This window comes from Macaca nemestrina, chromosome 15 (assembly GCF_043159975.1).
Source record: "Macaca nemestrina isolate mMacNem1 chromosome 15, mMacNem.hap1, whole genome shotgun sequence".
Classification (NCBI taxonomy): Eukaryota; Metazoa; Chordata; class Mammalia; order Primates; family Cercopithecidae; genus Macaca; species Macaca nemestrina.
In genome coordinates this window covers 91,764,162-91,783,120 of record NC_092139.1, presented here as the reverse complement: position 1 = coordinate 91,783,120, position 18,959 = coordinate 91,764,162, and the positions used below count along the sequence as shown (strand labels likewise).

The 18,959-nt window shown below is 45.4% G+C and overlaps 2 protein-coding genes across 7 annotated transcripts in view; one reads left to right on the top strand and one right to left on the bottom strand.

The window, feature by feature from the left end:
* LOC112429437 (fructosamine-3-kinase-like) overlaps positions 1-18,959 on the top strand; it is a 598,793-nt gene that overhangs the window by 233,663 nt on the left and 346,171 nt on the right. The window lies entirely within an intron of this gene.
* LOC105464207 (aspartate-rich protein 1-like) overlaps positions 1-18,959 on the bottom strand; it is a 67,789-nt gene that overhangs the window by 22,394 nt on the left and 26,436 nt on the right. For all 3 annotated transcript variants that reach the window (XM_071080190.1, XM_071080189.1, XM_071080191.1), the window contains one exon: positions 2,734-2,900. In XM_071080190.1, the coding sequence (XP_070936291.1) occupies positions 2,734-2,900 (167 nt within the window). The remainder of the gene's footprint in view (positions 1-2,733; positions 2,901-18,959) is intronic.

The window sequence follows — 18,959 nt, the reverse complement described above, 5'->3', positions numbered from 1 at the left end:
GAGTGCAATGGCTCGATCTCAGCTCACTGCAACCTCCGCCTCTTGGGTTCAAGTGATTCTCTGCGTCAGTCTCCCGAGTAGCTGGGATTACAGGCACCCGCCACTACACTCAGCTAATTTTTGTATTTTCAGTAGAGACAGGGTTTCACCAGGTTGGTCAGGCTGGTCTCGATCTCCTAACCTCAGGCAATCCACCCACCTGGGCCTCCCAAAGTGCTGGGATGACAGGTATGAGCCACCACACCCAGCCCATGTCTTCCATTTCTTTACACTGTGTGTGCATCGACTGAGTCAGTGGCTGCTCATGCTTGCCCCAGCCCCCGACAGTGGGACAGTCCATCACGGGGATCAGTACCTGGTGAGTGCTGAGCCTCACTCACCTAGCTGTGCAAGAGGTCTCCAGTGAGGGTGATGGGCACCAGGCTAACGATAATGCTGTCCTGAGTTCTGATGTGGCATTGGCCCTTGTCTGTCTGCTATGGATTGGCGCATCTCTTTTTATTTATTTCTTTATTTTTCTGAGACAGAGTCTCACTCTGTCACCCAGGCTGGAGTGTGCAGTGGCTTGATCTAGGCTCACTGCAACCCCACCTCCCAGGTTCAAGTGATTCTCCAGCCTCAGCCTCCCAAGTAGCTGGGATTACAGGTATGGGCCACTATGCCTGACTAATTTTTGTATTTTTAGTAGAGACAGGCTTTCACCACATTGGCCAGGCTGGTCTCAAACTCCTGACCTGAGGTGATCTGCTGCCTTGGCCTCCCAAAGTGCTAGGATTACAGGTGTGAGCCACCATGCCCAGCCCTGGATTGGAGCATTTCTAAGGCTTGAGGTAGTCATATTATTAAATACAATGCAATATCTTCCTGATCCTTACCTTCTTTGACCAAGTGTTGAGGAATGAGCCCAGCACTGACAGATGTTGACCTGCACTGTTCTATGTGAACCCTTACACTTCTCAGCATCTGTGAACTGACCAGAAGCCTGTGGGCTTTCTATGTGTATTTCACAGTAATGTCCATGCAAACATCTGTTGTTCCGTGTACCTTTTGCTACCCTGGGTTTTGTGACCACTGGGGCCCCATTTGATGATGGGCAAAGTTTGGCAGCTTATAGGTCACACAGTTCCAGGGGCACACATAGGTGCTGGAGCTCCCTGGTGTGGGGTCCTGTCACCAAGCCTGAGTGATGACACAGTTGAGTAATAAAGACCATCAACACTGGGACCCATTTCTGGGTTCACTTTTGCCTCCTCCATTCAGGAGGTCAGAATCTGGGTTCACTCCTTTCTGCACTCTCTCCAGCTAAGGAGTAGGGATATTAAACTGACCTTCAGGTACAGCTGTGGTGAGGGAGGAAAGAGGTCATTTATGTAAAGTGTATGGTGGTGCTGAAGTTTTGCTTCCTTTTTATTAGAAGACATGACTCGGGAGGCTGAGGTGAGAGGACCACCACAGGCCAGGAATTCAAGAAAAGTGACATTTGTACTGTGCTGGGCATGGGGGCCACATTTTTTGGGGAAAACACACATTTACAAACACACTCACAATCACTACACATTAATTTACCCCTAGCTACCTCCCAACCCTCCTGCACACAAACCCACACCATCTAAATGATATGGCTGTTTCCAGGGTCTCCAGTGGATGATCACAGTTCTTCACTGAGCCATCTGTTTCTCACACTGCACTCCAGGTCCTCACTCTTATCAGGAACCGGAAGCCAGGCAGGGTCTCCAGACAAAAACAGGCAAGAGAGTCCCCCGCGACCTATCACTCAGATTTGTCATCAGCAAGGGAGTGGTCTTAGACTATGTACAGTGTTAGAGAGGAGAACAACACACACTGGGGCCTGTCGGGACAGGTGAAGGGAGAGCATCTGGATAAACAGCTAACGCATGCAGGGCTTCATACCTAGGTGATGGGTTGACAGGTGCAGCAAACCACCATGGCACACTTTCACCCATGTAACAAAACTGTACATCCTGCACATGTATCTCAGAACTTTAAAAAAAATTAAATTATGGGCTGGGCGTGATGGCTCATGCCTGTAATCCCAGCACTTTGGGAGGCTGAGGTGGGCGGATCATGAGGTCAGGAGATAGAGACCATCCTGGCTAACACGGTGAAACCCCATCTCTACTAAAAATACAAAAAATTAGCCGGGAGTGGTGGCAGGCACGGGTAGGCCCTACTCCGGAAGCTGAGGCTACAGAATCACTTGAACCCAGGAGGCAGAGGTTGCAGTGAGCTGAGATCGCACCACTGCACTCCAGCCTGGGCAACAGAGTGAGACTCCATATGAATGAATGAACGAATGAATGAATGAATGAATGAATGAATGAATGAATAAATAAACAAATAAATAAATAAAATTTTAAAAAAAATAAGCTACCTTAAAGGATGGAAGAAACAATCTGATCCTTACCTGGTTCCTCCATTTAGGTACCAAACTGGCTGGATAGGTAAGGCTAGAGAATGGGACGGGCACTCCAAAATTGGGGTTTTGAAATTTCATTGAGAAAAGGGCTCTCCCTTTTCTAGATCAAAAAAGGCTCAGTGACAAAGACAAGAGGCAGAGTCAGCCTTTGTCCCCCATGCCCCAGATCTGGGAAAGCTGGTTATGGGCAGGATGGAGCTGGAAGCCGAGGATGTCTCTGGGGATGAGGCTATGGGAAGGGGGTGAGGGTACCCACAGGTGTGCCGGAGAGTAAACGACACCCATGGCTTTTTTACCTGTGGGCATCTTTTGGTTGCTGATGTGCTGCAGGTCATGGCCCTCTGTGGCTCCCACATCCAGCTTGCCAGGCTCTATAGTAGTGGATTCTGATGTTGCAGCAGCCACAGCCTCGTAAGTATCAGATTCATAAGAGGGTGCCACCTTCCCCCTGCACCATCTACATCTGGAGTCGATACAACAGGTCAGTATACACCCCATGGGGCACCCAGACTCCACTCCTGCCTGAGCCTTTGATGAAACTGAAACGGTGCTGCCTGAGCAGCCACACTACTGAGGTTGGCACAGCACTAGTAGAAGCAGCCTGACTCCAGGCAGATCTGGGGCCTCAACCCTTAATTTGCCGCCACCTCCTAAAGTGGCTAGTCTATGAGGTCGGGGACCTGCTGTCTTCTCTGAAAAATAAATCAACACAAGAAGCGCCGAGAGGCACAAAAACTGCTAGGAGATAGCACAGTCGGAGCTCCTCCTCCTCCTCCTCCTAGCTACCGACTGAGGGCTGCTGGCCCTGGCTGATGCCTATAACCCACAAAGCTTCCTATGTCACCTGGTTACCAAGAAACAGCCAGGCCAGGCTAGTGACTCACAATGTCCAGCCCCACAGCCCCACCCAAGGCCTCACAATGCCCATCCCTGCTGCTGCCCACCTTGTGGCCACCCTGCCCCTCTGTGCTGACTGCACTACTCAGGCTTTTATTCACCCCGGGCTGCCTGAGCTTTCCAGTCCTGAGAAAAGTGCAGGGGGTTGTTATTGGAAGTCACCCTTAGCAATAAACTCAATAGAAAACCCTGGTATGGCCGGGAGCGGTGGCTCACGCCTATAATCCTAGCACTTTGGGAGGCTGAGTGGGGTGGATCACCCAAGCTCAGGAATTCGAGACCAGCCTGGCCAATATGGTGAAACCCCATCTCTACTAAAACTACAAAACATTAGCTCAGCATGGTGGCGGGCACCTGCTATCCTAGCTACATGGGAGGCTAAGGCAGGATAACTGCTTGAATCCAGGAGGCGGAGGTTGCACAGTGAGCCAAGATTGCACCATTGCACTCCAGCCTGGGTGACAAGGGTGTCTCAGAAAAAAAAAATGAAAGAAAATCTCAGTTACTAAAGTCAGTTCCACCAGCATTTCTGTTTTTCAGAGTCTGACAGCTTTCATTTGTTCACCAAATGTAGTTATACACAAATTTTTGACTGCTTTTCTAACTAAATGCTTCTCTCCTGTCCTATAAGTGTTAGTTCTTGTCTGTAACTTGATCATAGCTACCCCCAGGGCCCTGGTCCCACTCTCAGTAGAGAGTTATGGCTGTGTATCCTGAATGAAAGCCTGGGACACATCACACTTTCCCCTCCTGGTCTATAAAATAGGGACTGAACACATCCTTCTCAGCTCTGTAATGCTAGGACCTACCAACTCCCTTTTCTCCCTCTGTTTCTTCTTTCCATGGCAGGGGTACTCAGATATTTCTTTTATTTACTTATTTATTATCTTTTGAGATGGAGTGTCACTCTGTCGACCAGGTTAGAGTGCAGTGGCATGATCTCGGCTCACTGCAACCTCCACCTCCCAGATTCAAGCGATTCTCCAGCACCAGCCTCCCGAGTATCTGGGACTACAGGCGCATGCCATCACATCTGGCTAATTTTTGTATTTTTAGTAGGGACGAGGATTTCACCATGTTGGTTAGGCTGGTCTTGAACTCCTGACCCCAGGGGATCCGCCCGCCTCAGCCTCCCAAAGTGCTGGGATTACAGGCGTGAGCCATCACGCCCGGCCTCAGATATTTCTTTCCCTAACAAATCATAAAGCATTAGTTTCTTATACAAAATTGAGAACCCCACAGTGGGGTACCATTGGCCTCATAGGATAAAGATGAACAGTCAACATCTGGCAAGCATTATGTGCCTGACGGTGTTCCAACTGTGGCATACTCATTTAACCCTCAGAAACAGTCCCATTGTACACATTTTACAGCATAAATCTAGATGGAAAAATCAAGTAACTTCCCCAAGGTCCCATGACTGCTCAGTGAGTTTAGGCAGATGAACAAAACAAAGGCTTAGAGTTCAGTTGTCGGAGGCTACACTGCTAAACAGTAGATGAACCTGGAATTCAAAGGCTCATTCACTGTCCAGCACTAGAGTTTAAGTAGAGTTTAAATTTTGTTCCGGAAACATGAGAGTCACTGAACCACACAGAGGTGAGGAGTCTCTATCAGATGTGTTTGCAGTGAGGTCTCCCTGCACAATAGAGAAGGGCTGATGGAAGCAATGGGACCAATTAAGAGACATTACGTTGGGAGGCCAAGGTGGCTGGATCATTTGAGGTCAGGAGTTTGAGAACAGCCTGGCCAACATGGTGAAACCCCATCTCTACTAAAAATACAAAAATTAACCTGGCGTGCTGGCGTCGCCTGTAGTCCCATCTACTCGAGAGGCTGAGGCAGGAGAATCGCTTGAACCCAGGAGGTGGAGGTTGCAGTGAGCCAAGATCACACCATTGAACTCCAGCCTGGGCAAGAGAGAGAGATTCTGTCTCAAAAAAAAAAAAAAAAAAAAAAAAAGAGAGAGAGAGAGAAACATTACGTTCATCTGGGAGAACAGGTAAGGCTAAAGGCAGTGGAAATGACTGAAGTGGACGGAAAAGTTTTCTGATCATTTGGGAGAGAGAACAGGAAGCATCAGATGATTAGATGTGCAAGAACAGGGGAAGTAAAAGGAAAAATAGGCTGCTGAGGTGCTAGTTTGAAGGACTGGGTAAATAGCAGTGACTTTCTCCTACACAGACAGTGTAGGAAGAGGAATAGGTATGGGGAATAAGATAGTTTGCGGCTGGGCGCAATGACTCACGCCTGTAATCCCAGCACTTTGGGAGGCCGAGCTGGGTGGATTACGAGGTCAGGAGTTCGAGACCAGCCTAGCCAACATGGCGAAACCCTGTCTCTACTAAAAATACAAAAAATTAGCCAGGCGTGGTGGTGGGCGCCTGTAGTCCCAGCTACTCAGGAGGCTGAGGCAGGATAATTGCTTGAACCTGGGAGGCAAAGGTCTCAGTGAGCTGAGATCATGGCACTGCACTCTAGTCTGGGTGACATAAGAGTCCATCTCCAAAAAAAAAAAAAAAAAAAAAAAAGAAGGAACATGAACATCATCTTCCTTTCCAGATGAGTAAACTGAGACCTAGAAAGACTAATTCTTCTGTCCAGGATCGCATAGCTACTAACAAGCAGAGCTGAGACCCAGACACAAATGGTCCTGTGGACACTGACTTACACAAAATCCAAAATGAAGAGGAACAGAGCCCCAGGAAATGAGGAGCTGACTTTGCCAGAGACTCACAATGCCCATCACCAGACGAAGAGGAATCTGCCTGCCTGCTCCGTGCCCAGGTCCCTTCATCTGGCTGTCAGTACCTTGATGTTCCCCTGGGGAGCACTCTAACCACTGTTGGTTTTTGTGGTTTAGATGGGGCTCTCCCTTTCTCAGTCTACGCAGCCTAAGCTCTGGGGTAGGTACATGATGCAGGCTTGGCCAATTCAAATTCAAATTCATGTGTTTTTTTTTTGTTGTTGTTGTTTTTGTTTTTTCAGAGACAGGGTCTTGCTCTGTCGCCCAGGCTGGAGTTCAGTAGCATAATCATAGCTTACTGCAGCCTCAACTCCCTGGGCATAAGCAATCCTCCTGACCTCGTCTCCTGGGTGACTAGGACTATAGGTGTGCACCATCATGCTCAGTTAATTTTTTAATTTTTTGTAGTGACAGGGTCTCACTTTGTTGCCCACACTGGTCTTGAACTCCTGGCCTCAAGTGATCCTCCTGTCTTGGCTTCCCAAAGTGCTGGGATTACAGGTGTAAGCCACCACTGCTGGCCTCAATTCATGTATTCTATTCCCCAATTCACTATGATTGCTTCAGGAATGGGCACATACACCTAGTCGGTCCAAACAGAGTGAACACCGAATTTTTACAGGTACTATAGAAGGAAGCAGCTTAATTATACCCACTGAGGTTTCCAAAGTGGCAGACTGGAGCTGCCGGTGGCTGCCTTACAACATGGGAGGAGAGGAGCCTGTGAATCAAATGAATGCAGAAAGTAGAGCCAAGAGATAGGGACAAATAGATGGTCTGATGCTGCTGCAGCTGCCTGGATCTAGCTGGTTCTGAAGCCAGTATTTTTTTTTTTTTTTTTTTTGAGACTGAGTCTCACTCTATCACCCAGGCTGGAGTACAGTGGCGTGATCTCGGCTCACTGCAACCTCCACCTCCTGGGTTCAAACGATTCTCGTGCCTCAGCCTCTCGAGTAGCTGGGATTGCAGGTGCCTGCCACCACGCACCATGTTGGCCAGGCTGGTCTTGAACTCCTGACCTCAGGTGATCTGCCTGCCTCGGCCTCCCAAAGTTCTGAGATTAAAGGCTTGAGCCACCACACTCAGCCAAAGCCAGTGTTCTTAACCTTATCAGTTAACAAAAGTTTTCATGGACTTTGTTTTTCCTTTAGGTTTCTTTTTTTCTCTTAAACCAGTTTGAGAGAGGTTTCTGTCACTAGTACCCTAGTTAGTGAACACAGCAGGCCTCTACCCAATAAGCAAGGAAACCCAGGAGGGAACAAAATAACAGCTTCAGGCAAGGGAGCCGGCCACACCACTCAGTCTCCTGCAGGGATCACCCCACCAAAGGGGCTATGGGACACCATCCCAGGAGGAGACCCGGAGCTACCTCCTCACACCAAACACACCCAGATGCACCAACACACCCTGCCAGTGGCAGGCTGGGGGCAGTCTGCATATAATCCTCTCGACAACACCCAAGGGGAAGGTGAGGCTGATACAAATCTGCTCCCACAAATAAAACAGGAATATCTCCCTTCCTCTTCACTATCAGCACACAAGCTACTCATTTCATTTTTCTTCCATAAAACCAAGGAGTATTACAGGAAAACGTTGAAAACAAAAAGCAGCATTCAGACAAATCCAAAATGTAGGCCATTCTACAAAATAACTTTGCCAGGTCTGCAGTTCTATATTTATTTGGAGATAGGTCATACTCTGTCACCTGGGCTGGAGTGCAGTGGTTCGATCATAGCTCACTGCAGCCTTAAACTCCTGGGCTCAAATGATCCTCCCACCTTAGCCTCCTGAACAGCTGGGACTACAGTTCACCATATCCAGCTCTGTTCTGTATTTAAAGAGACAAGAGAGATGTGACAACCACGTACAATGAGTGACCATTAACAATAAGTTCACGGTGGCTCACGCCTGTAATCCCAGCACTTTGGGAGGCCAAGGTGGGCGGATCACCTGAGGTTGAGAGTTCAAGATCCAGCCTGGCCAACATGGTAAAATCCTGTCTCTACTAAAAATTAAAAAAAAATTAGCCAGGCGTGGTGGCACGCACCTGTAATCCCAGCTACTTGGGAAACTAAGGCAGGACAATCATTTGAACCAGGGAGGCAGAGGTTGCAGTGGGCCAAGATTGCTCCACTGCACTCCAGCCTGGGCCACAGAGCGAAACTCCATCTCACAAAACAAAAAATAAGTTAATAATCTAACTGTAATACAGTCCATACTCCAATTAGGGGCCAACTGGAAATATTTAGATATGGACTGTATAACAGATTATATTAATATAAATATTCTTATGTGAAATAATAATATTGCAATTATGTTAGAGAACGACATTATTTGGGGTCAACACCTGCTGAAGGATTTAGTTGTAAAGTGCCATGATGTCTGCAGCTTACTTTCTCTACCTTACCATCACTATAGAGAGAAAGAGAGAGAGAGAAAGAAAGAATACCTGGGGCAAAATGTGAAAAGTGGTGTGTTGGGGTCCGTGCCGGGGGTGGTGGAGAATGAAAGAACACACAAAAGACAAAGACACACAGAGAACATGGCGGCCACGCTCAGAGCCTCCGCCTCACTTTATTTATACTCCATAAACCCCACGTCAGCAGAAAGAATGCAATGCAAAACAAACTTTCTTTTCCCACATGTAACCTTCTACTCAGTTCCTTGTTTCTATGCTCTTCCTTATCTGCCCACCTTCTTGGTGCCTACGGGAGTTCATTAAAAGTTCAATTGGAGATACTGTCCTTGAGCCCTATCTATTCTCAGCATACTGTTTTCAAAGGCCCCTGCATTTCCCCCTTTTTGTTTTGTTTTGCCTCAATCCTAAAAGGTAGCCTATATTTGTTCCTGTGTTTTCTTTTGTTTTTGGAGGCGATGGAGGGAGCATCGGATCACCAAAAGAAGTAGACCCAATCCGAGTGCCCAAAACCATATACTTCCAGAGATTGTAGAAATCCATGTTTTCATCTGGGTCCATGGGTTAAAGGCAGCAAGGCGCTGACCCAGCTCTTGCAGGGTTACGGTTCCGGACAACACATGTAATTGTTATTGAAATGCTTCAGAAATGTTCTGAGTGAGCTCTTGGATGTCCAAACTAATATTTTTATGGCCTACTAATAATTTTCGGATTACGGTCCAATTTTGAGAGATGTTAAAAGGCACAGGCGTTACACAAAGTTGAGTGGAGTTCCAATCACATTGTAATGTTATCTGAGTACTAAGTACAGTGAGCTGATCTCCAAGCCATGTCAATGCTTGCTCCATGTTGTCCAATCTTTCAGCAAGTTGAGAATCAATGTTTCGTTGTTGAAGCCATAACTGGTGAGATTGCTCGTGCCATTGCTGCACAAATTCAGCATTTTGTATACTTTGATGAAAAGCAAGTCCTGCTACGGTCGCAGTGGAGGCGATGGCAACAAGACTCATCGCTGAGGCAATTATAAGTCCAAGGGCATGGCGGGTTCGCTGGAGAGAAGTCCAAATATAAGTTTCAAGAGGTGATGCCCCCCATGGTCGCGTAAGGTTAACAGGTAGCCAAATTTCCTTACGAGCCCTGAGGATATAAATATCCCCAGTAAAGTTGTGCCACCAGAAATGATTGAGGCAAGACAAAAATGTACACGTATCTGTACAATTAACAATCCCCGTATCATTATCCCATGTCAAACTCCCTGCTAATAATAGGTAAGGCTTACGGACACAAGCAATAATATATCAGGAGGTATTTCGATATAACTGAATATGAAAGGAGTTAGTTGGGTTAGAAAGATTAAGGGACATATTCCCCACAAAAGTGCTAATGGCATCGCCTGCAGCTAACAACTTCCAAAGATGACTCTGTACTTCAGGCCTCCTTCACGCCATACCAAGGTTTCATTACTGTTAGCGGCAATACTTTTATTTACCCAGTGTCATTTCAAAGGTATGTGACTAAATTTTATTTGAAAATCACCGTGCACACTCCAATCAGTTATTTACATTCCATTGTATTCTAATAAAATCCGGGGTTTAGTTCCCCGACATTGTTGTCACTCCAGCACCTCAATATTAGGAGAAACCTCTAGAATAGGACAAAAAAGTAAAGAACTAGGAATAGTTTCATTACTATATACAGTATGATTATATTAAAAGCTTCTAGTTACAATAATAACAGTATTAGCAGCCACATGACTATGATTATAGCGAACAGCCCAGGCTTCATGCGATTTTCGGAGACAATGAGAACTATTTCCCATACATGGTCCTTCCACTCCAAATTGATATGTGTTGTTTATAATTCCCGTTTCCCATTCTATATTGTCCTTGTCTATATAGGGGGACGGCATCCAAGTAGTGTCATTGGTGAAAACCTTAATTTCCGCCTCCCCCCAGGCGACTCCCTGATACAAGGGTGGAAAGGGAATATAAGTCCAATATTCATACAAAGCCTCACTAAGAGAAATAAGTCCCCCACCGAGGCACATCCAACAAAGGAAGAAATGCATGCTGAATCCAGTTTTCTTTTCAACAGGGTTTCAATCATCTTGTAGGAAACCACTCAGGTCCGCTCCCTGTAAGGACAAGAGCATAGCCCCGTCCCTGTTTTAGAACTTGCCCTTGAACATACTTACCTTCTTCATTAGGATACCAAACCTTTAAATTGTCAGCGGGGACTATCACCAAGGGAGGTGAGGAAAGATGGGTTACGGCAGCAGAATCTTGCAATTGTCTCCATTGATTCAAAAAAATTAAGGTAAAAAGAACCTTCAAAATCTGGTTTCTGGGGGGCTCATTTCCCCCTTTTTGTTTTGTTTTAATAGTTGAGTTTTTAAAGTTAAATTTGCGCGCTCAATGATGGCTTGACTTTGACTGTTGCCCGGGATACCGATATGTGGAATATTGTATTGCTGTAAGAAAACTTGTAATTTACGAGGGACATAGGCAGGGGCATTATTAGTTTTAAGTATAAGAGGAATGCCCATGATGGCGAAACAAGCTAAGAGATGAGTAATAACAGAAATGAGAAAAGGTATCAATGGTATAATGAACATACTTTAATCGTCCAAAAGAAGGGACACCTCGTGGATTAACCCCAGGATGGAAGGATGGAATGCTCAAAGGAGCACAGGAAAGACAAGCTCGAATAAGAGAATGAGCTTGTGTTTTTTTTTTTTTTTTTTTTTTGAGACGGAGTCTCACTCTGTCCCCCAGGCTGGAGTGCAGTGGCCGGATCTCAGCTCACTGCAAGCTCCGCCTCCCGGGTTCACGCCATTCTCCTGCCTCAGCCTCCCAAGTAGCTGGGACTACAGGCGCCCGCCGCCTCGCCCGGCTAATTTTTTGTATTTTTTAGTAGAGACGGGGTTTCACCATGTTAGCCAGGATGGTCTCGATCTCCTGACCTCGTGATCCGCCCGTCTCGGCCTCCCAAAATGCTGGGATTACAGGCTTGAGCCACCGCGCCCGGCCAGAGAACGAGCTTGTTTATAAGTTAAATGAAACCGTCATTGAAGGTCAGAACTATTAGTATGATGTAGAGTATATTTTTGTTCTGCAGCATGTAGGTGGCCTATTAAAAGCGAATTAATCTGAGTATTACCATGAACTAATGGTCCAGGAAGTTGAGAATGAGAACGAAGATGAGTGATGAATAAAGGAGCTCGACGTTGGCTCAAAGTAGAAGATAACAAGGAAAAGAGTTTTTGAAGAGAAGAAGTAGCACAAAGAGGTAAAGTGGCCTGAGAAATATAAGTAACATAAACGGCGTATTGAGAATCACTAACAATGTTACAACCAGTAGTAGGGAAATCAAGTAAGATCATCAGAACAGCAAACAATTCTCCCTGTTGCACCGAGGGATAAGGATAAACTGTAACTCGAGATTGATGAATACTCCAATATCCAGCCTTACCATTGCTACTAGCATCAGTAAAAAAGGTAGGACCTTGAACAGGAAATACAGAAATTGGTGAGAAAGGCAACACAGAATGTTGCCTAAAAAATGAAAAGATTGGAGACTTAGGATATTGGGTAGAAAATTGTCCAACAAAAGAAGCGCAAGCAACTTGCCAAGAATCAGAAGTTGCAAGAAGATAAGTGATCTGACTATGAGTGAATTGAGAGATAATTAAGGAAGGATCTCCTCCCCAAAGTTGTCGACAGTGATGCTGTCCTTTGATGATCAGTTCAGCTAAACGATCGATATAAGTAGCCAAGCGTTTAGATATGTTATTGGACAAAAAGATCCATTTTAGTGGTCGATTAGTTTGATGAATCATTCCTGTGGGAGAATGTAAAGTATGAAATAAACAAAAGGAAAGGGGAACACCGGGAAGGAGATAATGTAAATGGGCCTTTTGAAGTTGCTCTTCTACAAGCTGGAGTTCCTGTAAAGCCAAAGGAGTTAAATGGCGTGAGTTGTCCAAGTGACTGTCTCCTTCTAGAATAGAAAAAAGATGTTATAACTGATATGTTGGTATTCCTAAAACAGGACGCATCCAATTAATGTCTCCTAGAAGCTTTTGAAAATCATTTAATGTTTTTAAATGATCACGTCAAATTTGAATTTTTTTGGGTCGAATATTTTGTGCCCCCAAGGTATAACCTAAATATTGAATAGGAAAATCCAGTTAAATTTTTTCTGTGGCAATATTAAGTGAGTAGAAAAAAAGCTGAGTTTGTAATGATACAAAAGCATCTTGCTGCTTTTCTCTGGTGGGTGCAGCAAGAATAATGTCATCCATATAATGATATAAAAGAACAGAAGGATGACGCTTTCGAACAGGATCCAAGGCCCTATGGACAAATTCTTGACACAAGGTAGGGCTGTTTAACATACCTTGAGGTAAAACTTTCCATTGATATCGAGAAAGTGGCTGAGAATTATTAAAAACAGGGACAGAGAAGATCCATATAATGATAAATTAACACAGTTGGAAACTAATTTTTTACAGGATTTAAAGTCCTATGTAAGAATTTTTGACATACAGTAGGGCTATTAAGTATACCCTGCGGAAGAAGCTTCTACTGATATTTTTGAATAGGTTGTCCATTATTATTTTTAGGAATAATAAAGGCAAACTTTTTACAATCTTGAGGTTGTATATGAGGTTGTAATGGAATAGAGAAAAAACAATTTTTGAGATCTATGACCATTAATTTTTAACTTTGTGGATAAGGGCAGGATTAGGAAGACCAGGCTGTAAACTTTCCCTAGGTTTAATGTAAACATTTATAGTTTTAAGACAAGACAAAGACGGGAATTCCATGCAGAAATACGTGGCTTTATATTCCTCTCGGCCATTTGTTTTTTGACTTACTCTTATAAAGTCCTAAGTATTTCTTTAGATAATGGTCACTGTTTCACCTAAATAGGAGTGGTGGCTATGAGTTTAAAGGATTGTAGCCCATTTTGAACATCATATTTTTGGCAGCTGAGGAAATATGACAAATGTTTAAAAAAGCAGCAAATTGTTGTGAAAGATCTTGTTCCCAAAGATTAATATTGATAGGAACAATATAAAAAAACACTTGACCTTGTTAACCTTTAGGACCGACACAGGTTAAAGGTTCTACGTTTTGATAAACCACAGCAGCAGCACCCAAGCCAGTGAGCATAACTGAAACTTATCTTTTTTCCCATTGTATAGGCCACTAATTTAAACAAATGATAGACATATTCACCCCCGTATCAATTAACTCTTTAAAAACTATTCCATTAATGTGCAATGAACATAAGGGCTTTTGATTAGAAACTAAAGTTTCCCAAAAAACAGTTTTTTCTGTGCTACCAAACCCTCCCTATTGAGAATACGTTCCCCTGCCTCTAGGCGTATAAATTGTGAAACTTGTACCATAATAAGAATTTTATTAGTAACATCAAGATCAATGATTTCTGGAATCATCATTAACTTCCGTATAGCACTGTTGTTTTGACCTAACAAAAGTCCTACATGTCCTTTTGGCAAAGGGCCACACACTCTAATAGCTAATTTATATACTCCTCTATTAGAAGACAAGGTAAAAGGTTGAGTAATAACTAAGTCAGCAGCGGCGCTCTACTTAGTTGCCGCATAAAGCTGAGAAACTGGGGTAAGGTGTGGGATCCTTAAGGAGGACTTGAATTTATTCCTTGATGTTGTAGGTCATTGCTCACTCGGTATTGTAGTAGACTTGTATTGTAATTGTTGGGGTCCCACGCCTGTGGGCCCCGGCTCCCATTTCCCAGGAGAGGAGACAGTAAATTTCCACTTTTATCAGTTTTGGAACGACATTTATTTGTCCAATGTCGACCTTTACCACAACATTTGTACACCTCTGAGGCTGAGGTGGGTGGATCACCTGATGTCAGGAGTTTGAGACCAGCCTGGCCTGCATGGTGAAACCCCGTCTCTACTAAAAATACAAAAAATTAGCAGGGCATGGTGGCGTGTGCCTGTAATCCTTGCTACTCAGGAGGCTGAGGCAGAAGAATTGCTTGAACCCGAGAGGTAGAGATTGCAGTGAACCGAGATTGCATAATTGCACTCCAGCCTGGGTGACAGGGTGAGACCCCGTCTCAAAAATATTAATTAATTAATTAATTAACAAAAATTAATTCTTTTTTTTTTTTTGAGACAGTCTTGCTCTGTTGCCCAGACTGCAGTGCAGTGGCACGATCTTGGCTCACTGCAACCTCCGCCTCCCGGGTTCGAGCAATCCTCCTGCCTCAGCCCTCCAGTAGCTTGGATCACAGACCTGCGCCAGTATGCCTGGCTAATTTTTGTAATTTTAGTAGAAACGGGGTTTAGATATGTTGGCCAGTCTGGTCTCAAACTCCTGACCTCAGCTGATCCACCCGCCTCGGCCTCCCAAAGTGCTGGGATTTCAGGCATGAGTCACCACGCCCGGCCAATTTAATTTAAATAAAGGTCAGGTGGATTGGTGAAGGATTCTGTGGTATAGTGAATGGGGTAGGAACTGAGGCAGAGGCCCAGATGAGATGGACCTTTCATTTTTTTCCAGACTGGGTCTCACTCTGTCACCCAGGCTGGGGTGCAGTGATGTAACCACAGCTCCCTACAGCCTCAACCTCCTGGGCTCAAAGCAATCCTCCCATTTCAGCCTCCTTAGTAACTGAGACTACAAGCACCTGCCATCATGCCCAGATAGTTTTTGTATATTTTGTAGAGATGGGGTTTTGCCAGGTTGCCCAAGCTGGTCGTAAACTCCTGGGTTCAAGCAATCTGCCCACCCTGGCCTCCCAAAGTGCTGGGATTACAGGTGTGAGACACCACCTCAACCAACATGGTCCTTTCTATCATAAAGTTACTTCTCAGGTGGTGGGTGTAGGTGACAGAAACTGTCTGCAGGGTCAATCCTCTTCCCACCCAACTGCCAGATTCTAGGCTTCTCAAGGGACTGAGTTCTTAGAACTTGACACTGGGTTTGAGATTGGCAGACAAAACCCCTGGACTAACCAAGGGAATTGGCTGGCTGGGCTCAATCAGCAAGGGAAATGCATTTGGACTTTAAGCTGTGACTCCCCCCAGGGACCCTCAGGGCAGAACCTGTATCTCAGGAACTGGGATAGGATGAAAATCTAAAACCAGCCTCCAGGATCCGTCTGGAGAAGTCAGTGGGGTCAATCCCACAGTCAACTCTCTAGCCATCTCTCTGGTCAGTAAAGCCTTCTGGATTCCTGGGGCTTTTGAAAAGAAGGTTGAGGTTATTCTCAGCAAAAGACCATCCTGCGAAGACCCCAGGCAGGTGTAGAAACTTCAGAGGGCAAGAGCCCACCTGACTTACAGAGGACAGTGCTTCTCTGGGCGGAGGGCACAGCATGCAGGACAAAGTCGGAGCAGCTCAGACGGCTGGAAATCAGGGAATGCAACCATAGCAAGGAGACAGGATGCTTCACCCAACAGACAAGCAACGTGTACACTCCTACTAGTGGTTGCATAGAAATTGGCAGGCAATTCACAGTATGACGAAATAAAAAGCCACCTACCCTATCACCCAGCAATCTCACTTTTAGGATTTACTCAAGTTTAGAGAAACACTTTCATGTGTGGACAGTCAAGTACGAGGATGTTCACTGTGGCACTTTTTTCTCTTTTTTGACACAGAGTCTCACTCTGTTGCCCAGGCTGGAGTCCAGTGGCATGAGGTCGACTCACTGCAGCCTCCGCCTCCCAGGTTCAAGCAATCCTCCTGCCTCAGCCTCCCGAGTAGCTGGGACTACAGGCATGCACTGCCATACCTGGCTAATTTTTGTTTTGTTTTGTTTTTAGTAGAGATGGGGTTTTACCATGCTGGCCAAGATGGTCTTGATCTCCTAGCCTCATAATGTGCCTGCCTCAGCCTCCCAAAGTCCTGGGATTACAGGTGTGAGTCACCGCGCACGGCCAGCACTTTTTATAAGAGTAAAAACATATAAAGAACAGGCCATCTCAAAAATAAATTATCAAGAACAGCCATTTACAGGAGAAACAGATAAGTAGGGTATGGTATATTCGTAAGCTGGACCCAAAACTGTGATTAGAAGGAATAAGCTAAGTCTGTATGTATGGACATCTATGATGTCCTTAAGATGCATGTAAAAATAACGATTTTGTTTCTGTTTTCGTGTTTTTGAGATGAAGTCTTGCTCTGTGACCCAGGCTGGAGTGCAGTGGCATGATCTTGGCTCACTGCAACCTCTGCCTCCCAGGGTCGAGTGATTCTCCTGCTTCAGCCTCCCGAGTAGCTGGGACTACTGGCACACACCACCACGCCTGGCTACTTTATGTACTGTTAGTACAGATGGGGTTTCACCATATTGGTCAGGCTGGTCTTGAACTCCTGACTTCAAGCCATCCACCTGTCTTGGCCTCCCTAAGTGCTGGGATTAGAGGTATGTCACCGCGCCTGGCCAACCACTGTGCCTGGCCCTGTTTAAATACCTCAAAAAATATGTACCAAACTCTGAACAGTGGTTAGTCTGGGGAGGAAACGGAATGTCACTGCTAGCCACAGGAGACTTTAATGTTCTGATTGTTTTAAGGAAAACTGTTTTTTTGGTTTTTGGTTTGTTTTCGAGATGGAGTCTCACTCTGTCATCCAGGCTGGAGTGCAGTGGCATGATCTCGGCTCACTGCAACCTCTGCTTCCCGGGTTCAAGTGATTTTCCTGCCTCAACCTCCTGAGTAGCTGGGATTACAGGCGCACGCTACCACATCTGGCTAATTTTTGTATTTTTAGTAGAGATGGGGTTTCACTGTGTGGGCCAGGCTGGTCTTGAAATCCTGACCTTGTGATCCATCTGCCTCAGCCTCCGAAAGTGCTGGGATTACAAGCGTGAGCCACTGTGCCTGGCCCGTTTGTTTTTGTTTTTTGAGATAGGGTCTCACTCTGTCACCCAGGCTGGAATGCAGTGGTGTGATCACAGCTTACAGCAGTCTCAACCTCTTGTGCTCAAGGGATCCTCCCACCTCAGCCTCCCGAGTAGCTGGGACTACAGGCGTGCACCACCACACCATTTTTTTTTTTTTTTTTTTTTAATTTTTAGTAGAGATGAAGTTCTGTCATGTTGCTCAGGCTGGTCTCAAACTCCTGGGCTCAAGTAATCCACATACCTTAGCCTCCCACGGTGCTGGGATCACAGGCATGAGCCACCATACCCAGCCAAAAATGTATTCTTACATTACTTGTGTTATATCAAATTAAATTTCTTAAGGAATCATCAGTCTTTAAAATTAAATCCACACAGTGAAATACTACGCACTTATTTTTAAAAGGAGGGGGGCAGAGGCGGCAGCAGTTTTCAGTGGCCAGACAAGAATCCTCCAGAGAAAATGGCAAGATGGGAAACGGTGTTTTGGCCAGGCATGGTGGCTCACGCCTGTAATCCCAGCTCTTTGGGAGGCCGAGGCAGGCGGATCATGAGGTCAGGAGATCGAGACCATCCTGGTGAAACCAGGTGAAAGCAGAGACAGGGAAACCCCATCTCTACTAAAAATACAAAAAAATTAGCCAGTCATGGTGGTGGGTGCCTGTAGTCCCAGCTACTTAGGAGGCTGAGGCAGGAGAATGGCGTGAATCTGGGAGGCAGAGCTTGCAGTGAGCCAAGATCACGCCACTGCACTCCAGCCTGGGTGACAGTGAGACTCTGTCTCAAAACAAAAACAAAAACGAAAAACAAAATGAAAAAAACAGTGTTTTGTAGGATATTATCTTTTATTCAAGAAAAGCAGGCTGTGCGTGGTGGCTCACGCCTGTAATTCCAGCACTTTAGGAGGCTGAGGCAGGTGGATCATGAGGTCAGGAGTTCAAGACCAGCCTGGCCAACATGGCAAAACCTCATCTCTACTAAAAATATGACAATTAGCTGGGCGTGGTGGCGCATGCTTGTAATCCCAGCTACTCAGGAGGCTGAGGCATGAGAATCGCTTGAACCCGGGAGGTGGAGATTGCAATGAACCAAGATCGTGCCACTGCACTCTAGTCTGAGCAACAGAGCAAGACTCTGTCTCAAAACAAAAACAAAAAGAAAAAGAGATAAAAGCGTATGTTCATCTTACATATGAATAAAGAAACACTGGAAAGAACCTCAAAGTGAATTTCAGAATATAGGGACAGGGTGGATTGGAGTAAAAGCAAATCTTTCTACCATATATATTTTTATATCATTTTGGTTTTAGAACCATGTAAATACATTTACTGTTCAAAATCTTTTTTTAATTTTTTGAGATGGAGTTTCACTCTGTCGCTCAGGCTGGAGTGCAATGGCGCGATCTTGGTTCACTGCAACCTCTAATTCCCAGGTTCAACTGATTCTCCTGCCTCAGCCTCCCAAGTAGCTGGGATTACAGGCATGTGCCACCATGCCTGGCTAATTTTTTGTATTTTTAGTAAAGATAGGGTTTCTCCATGTTGGCCAGGCTG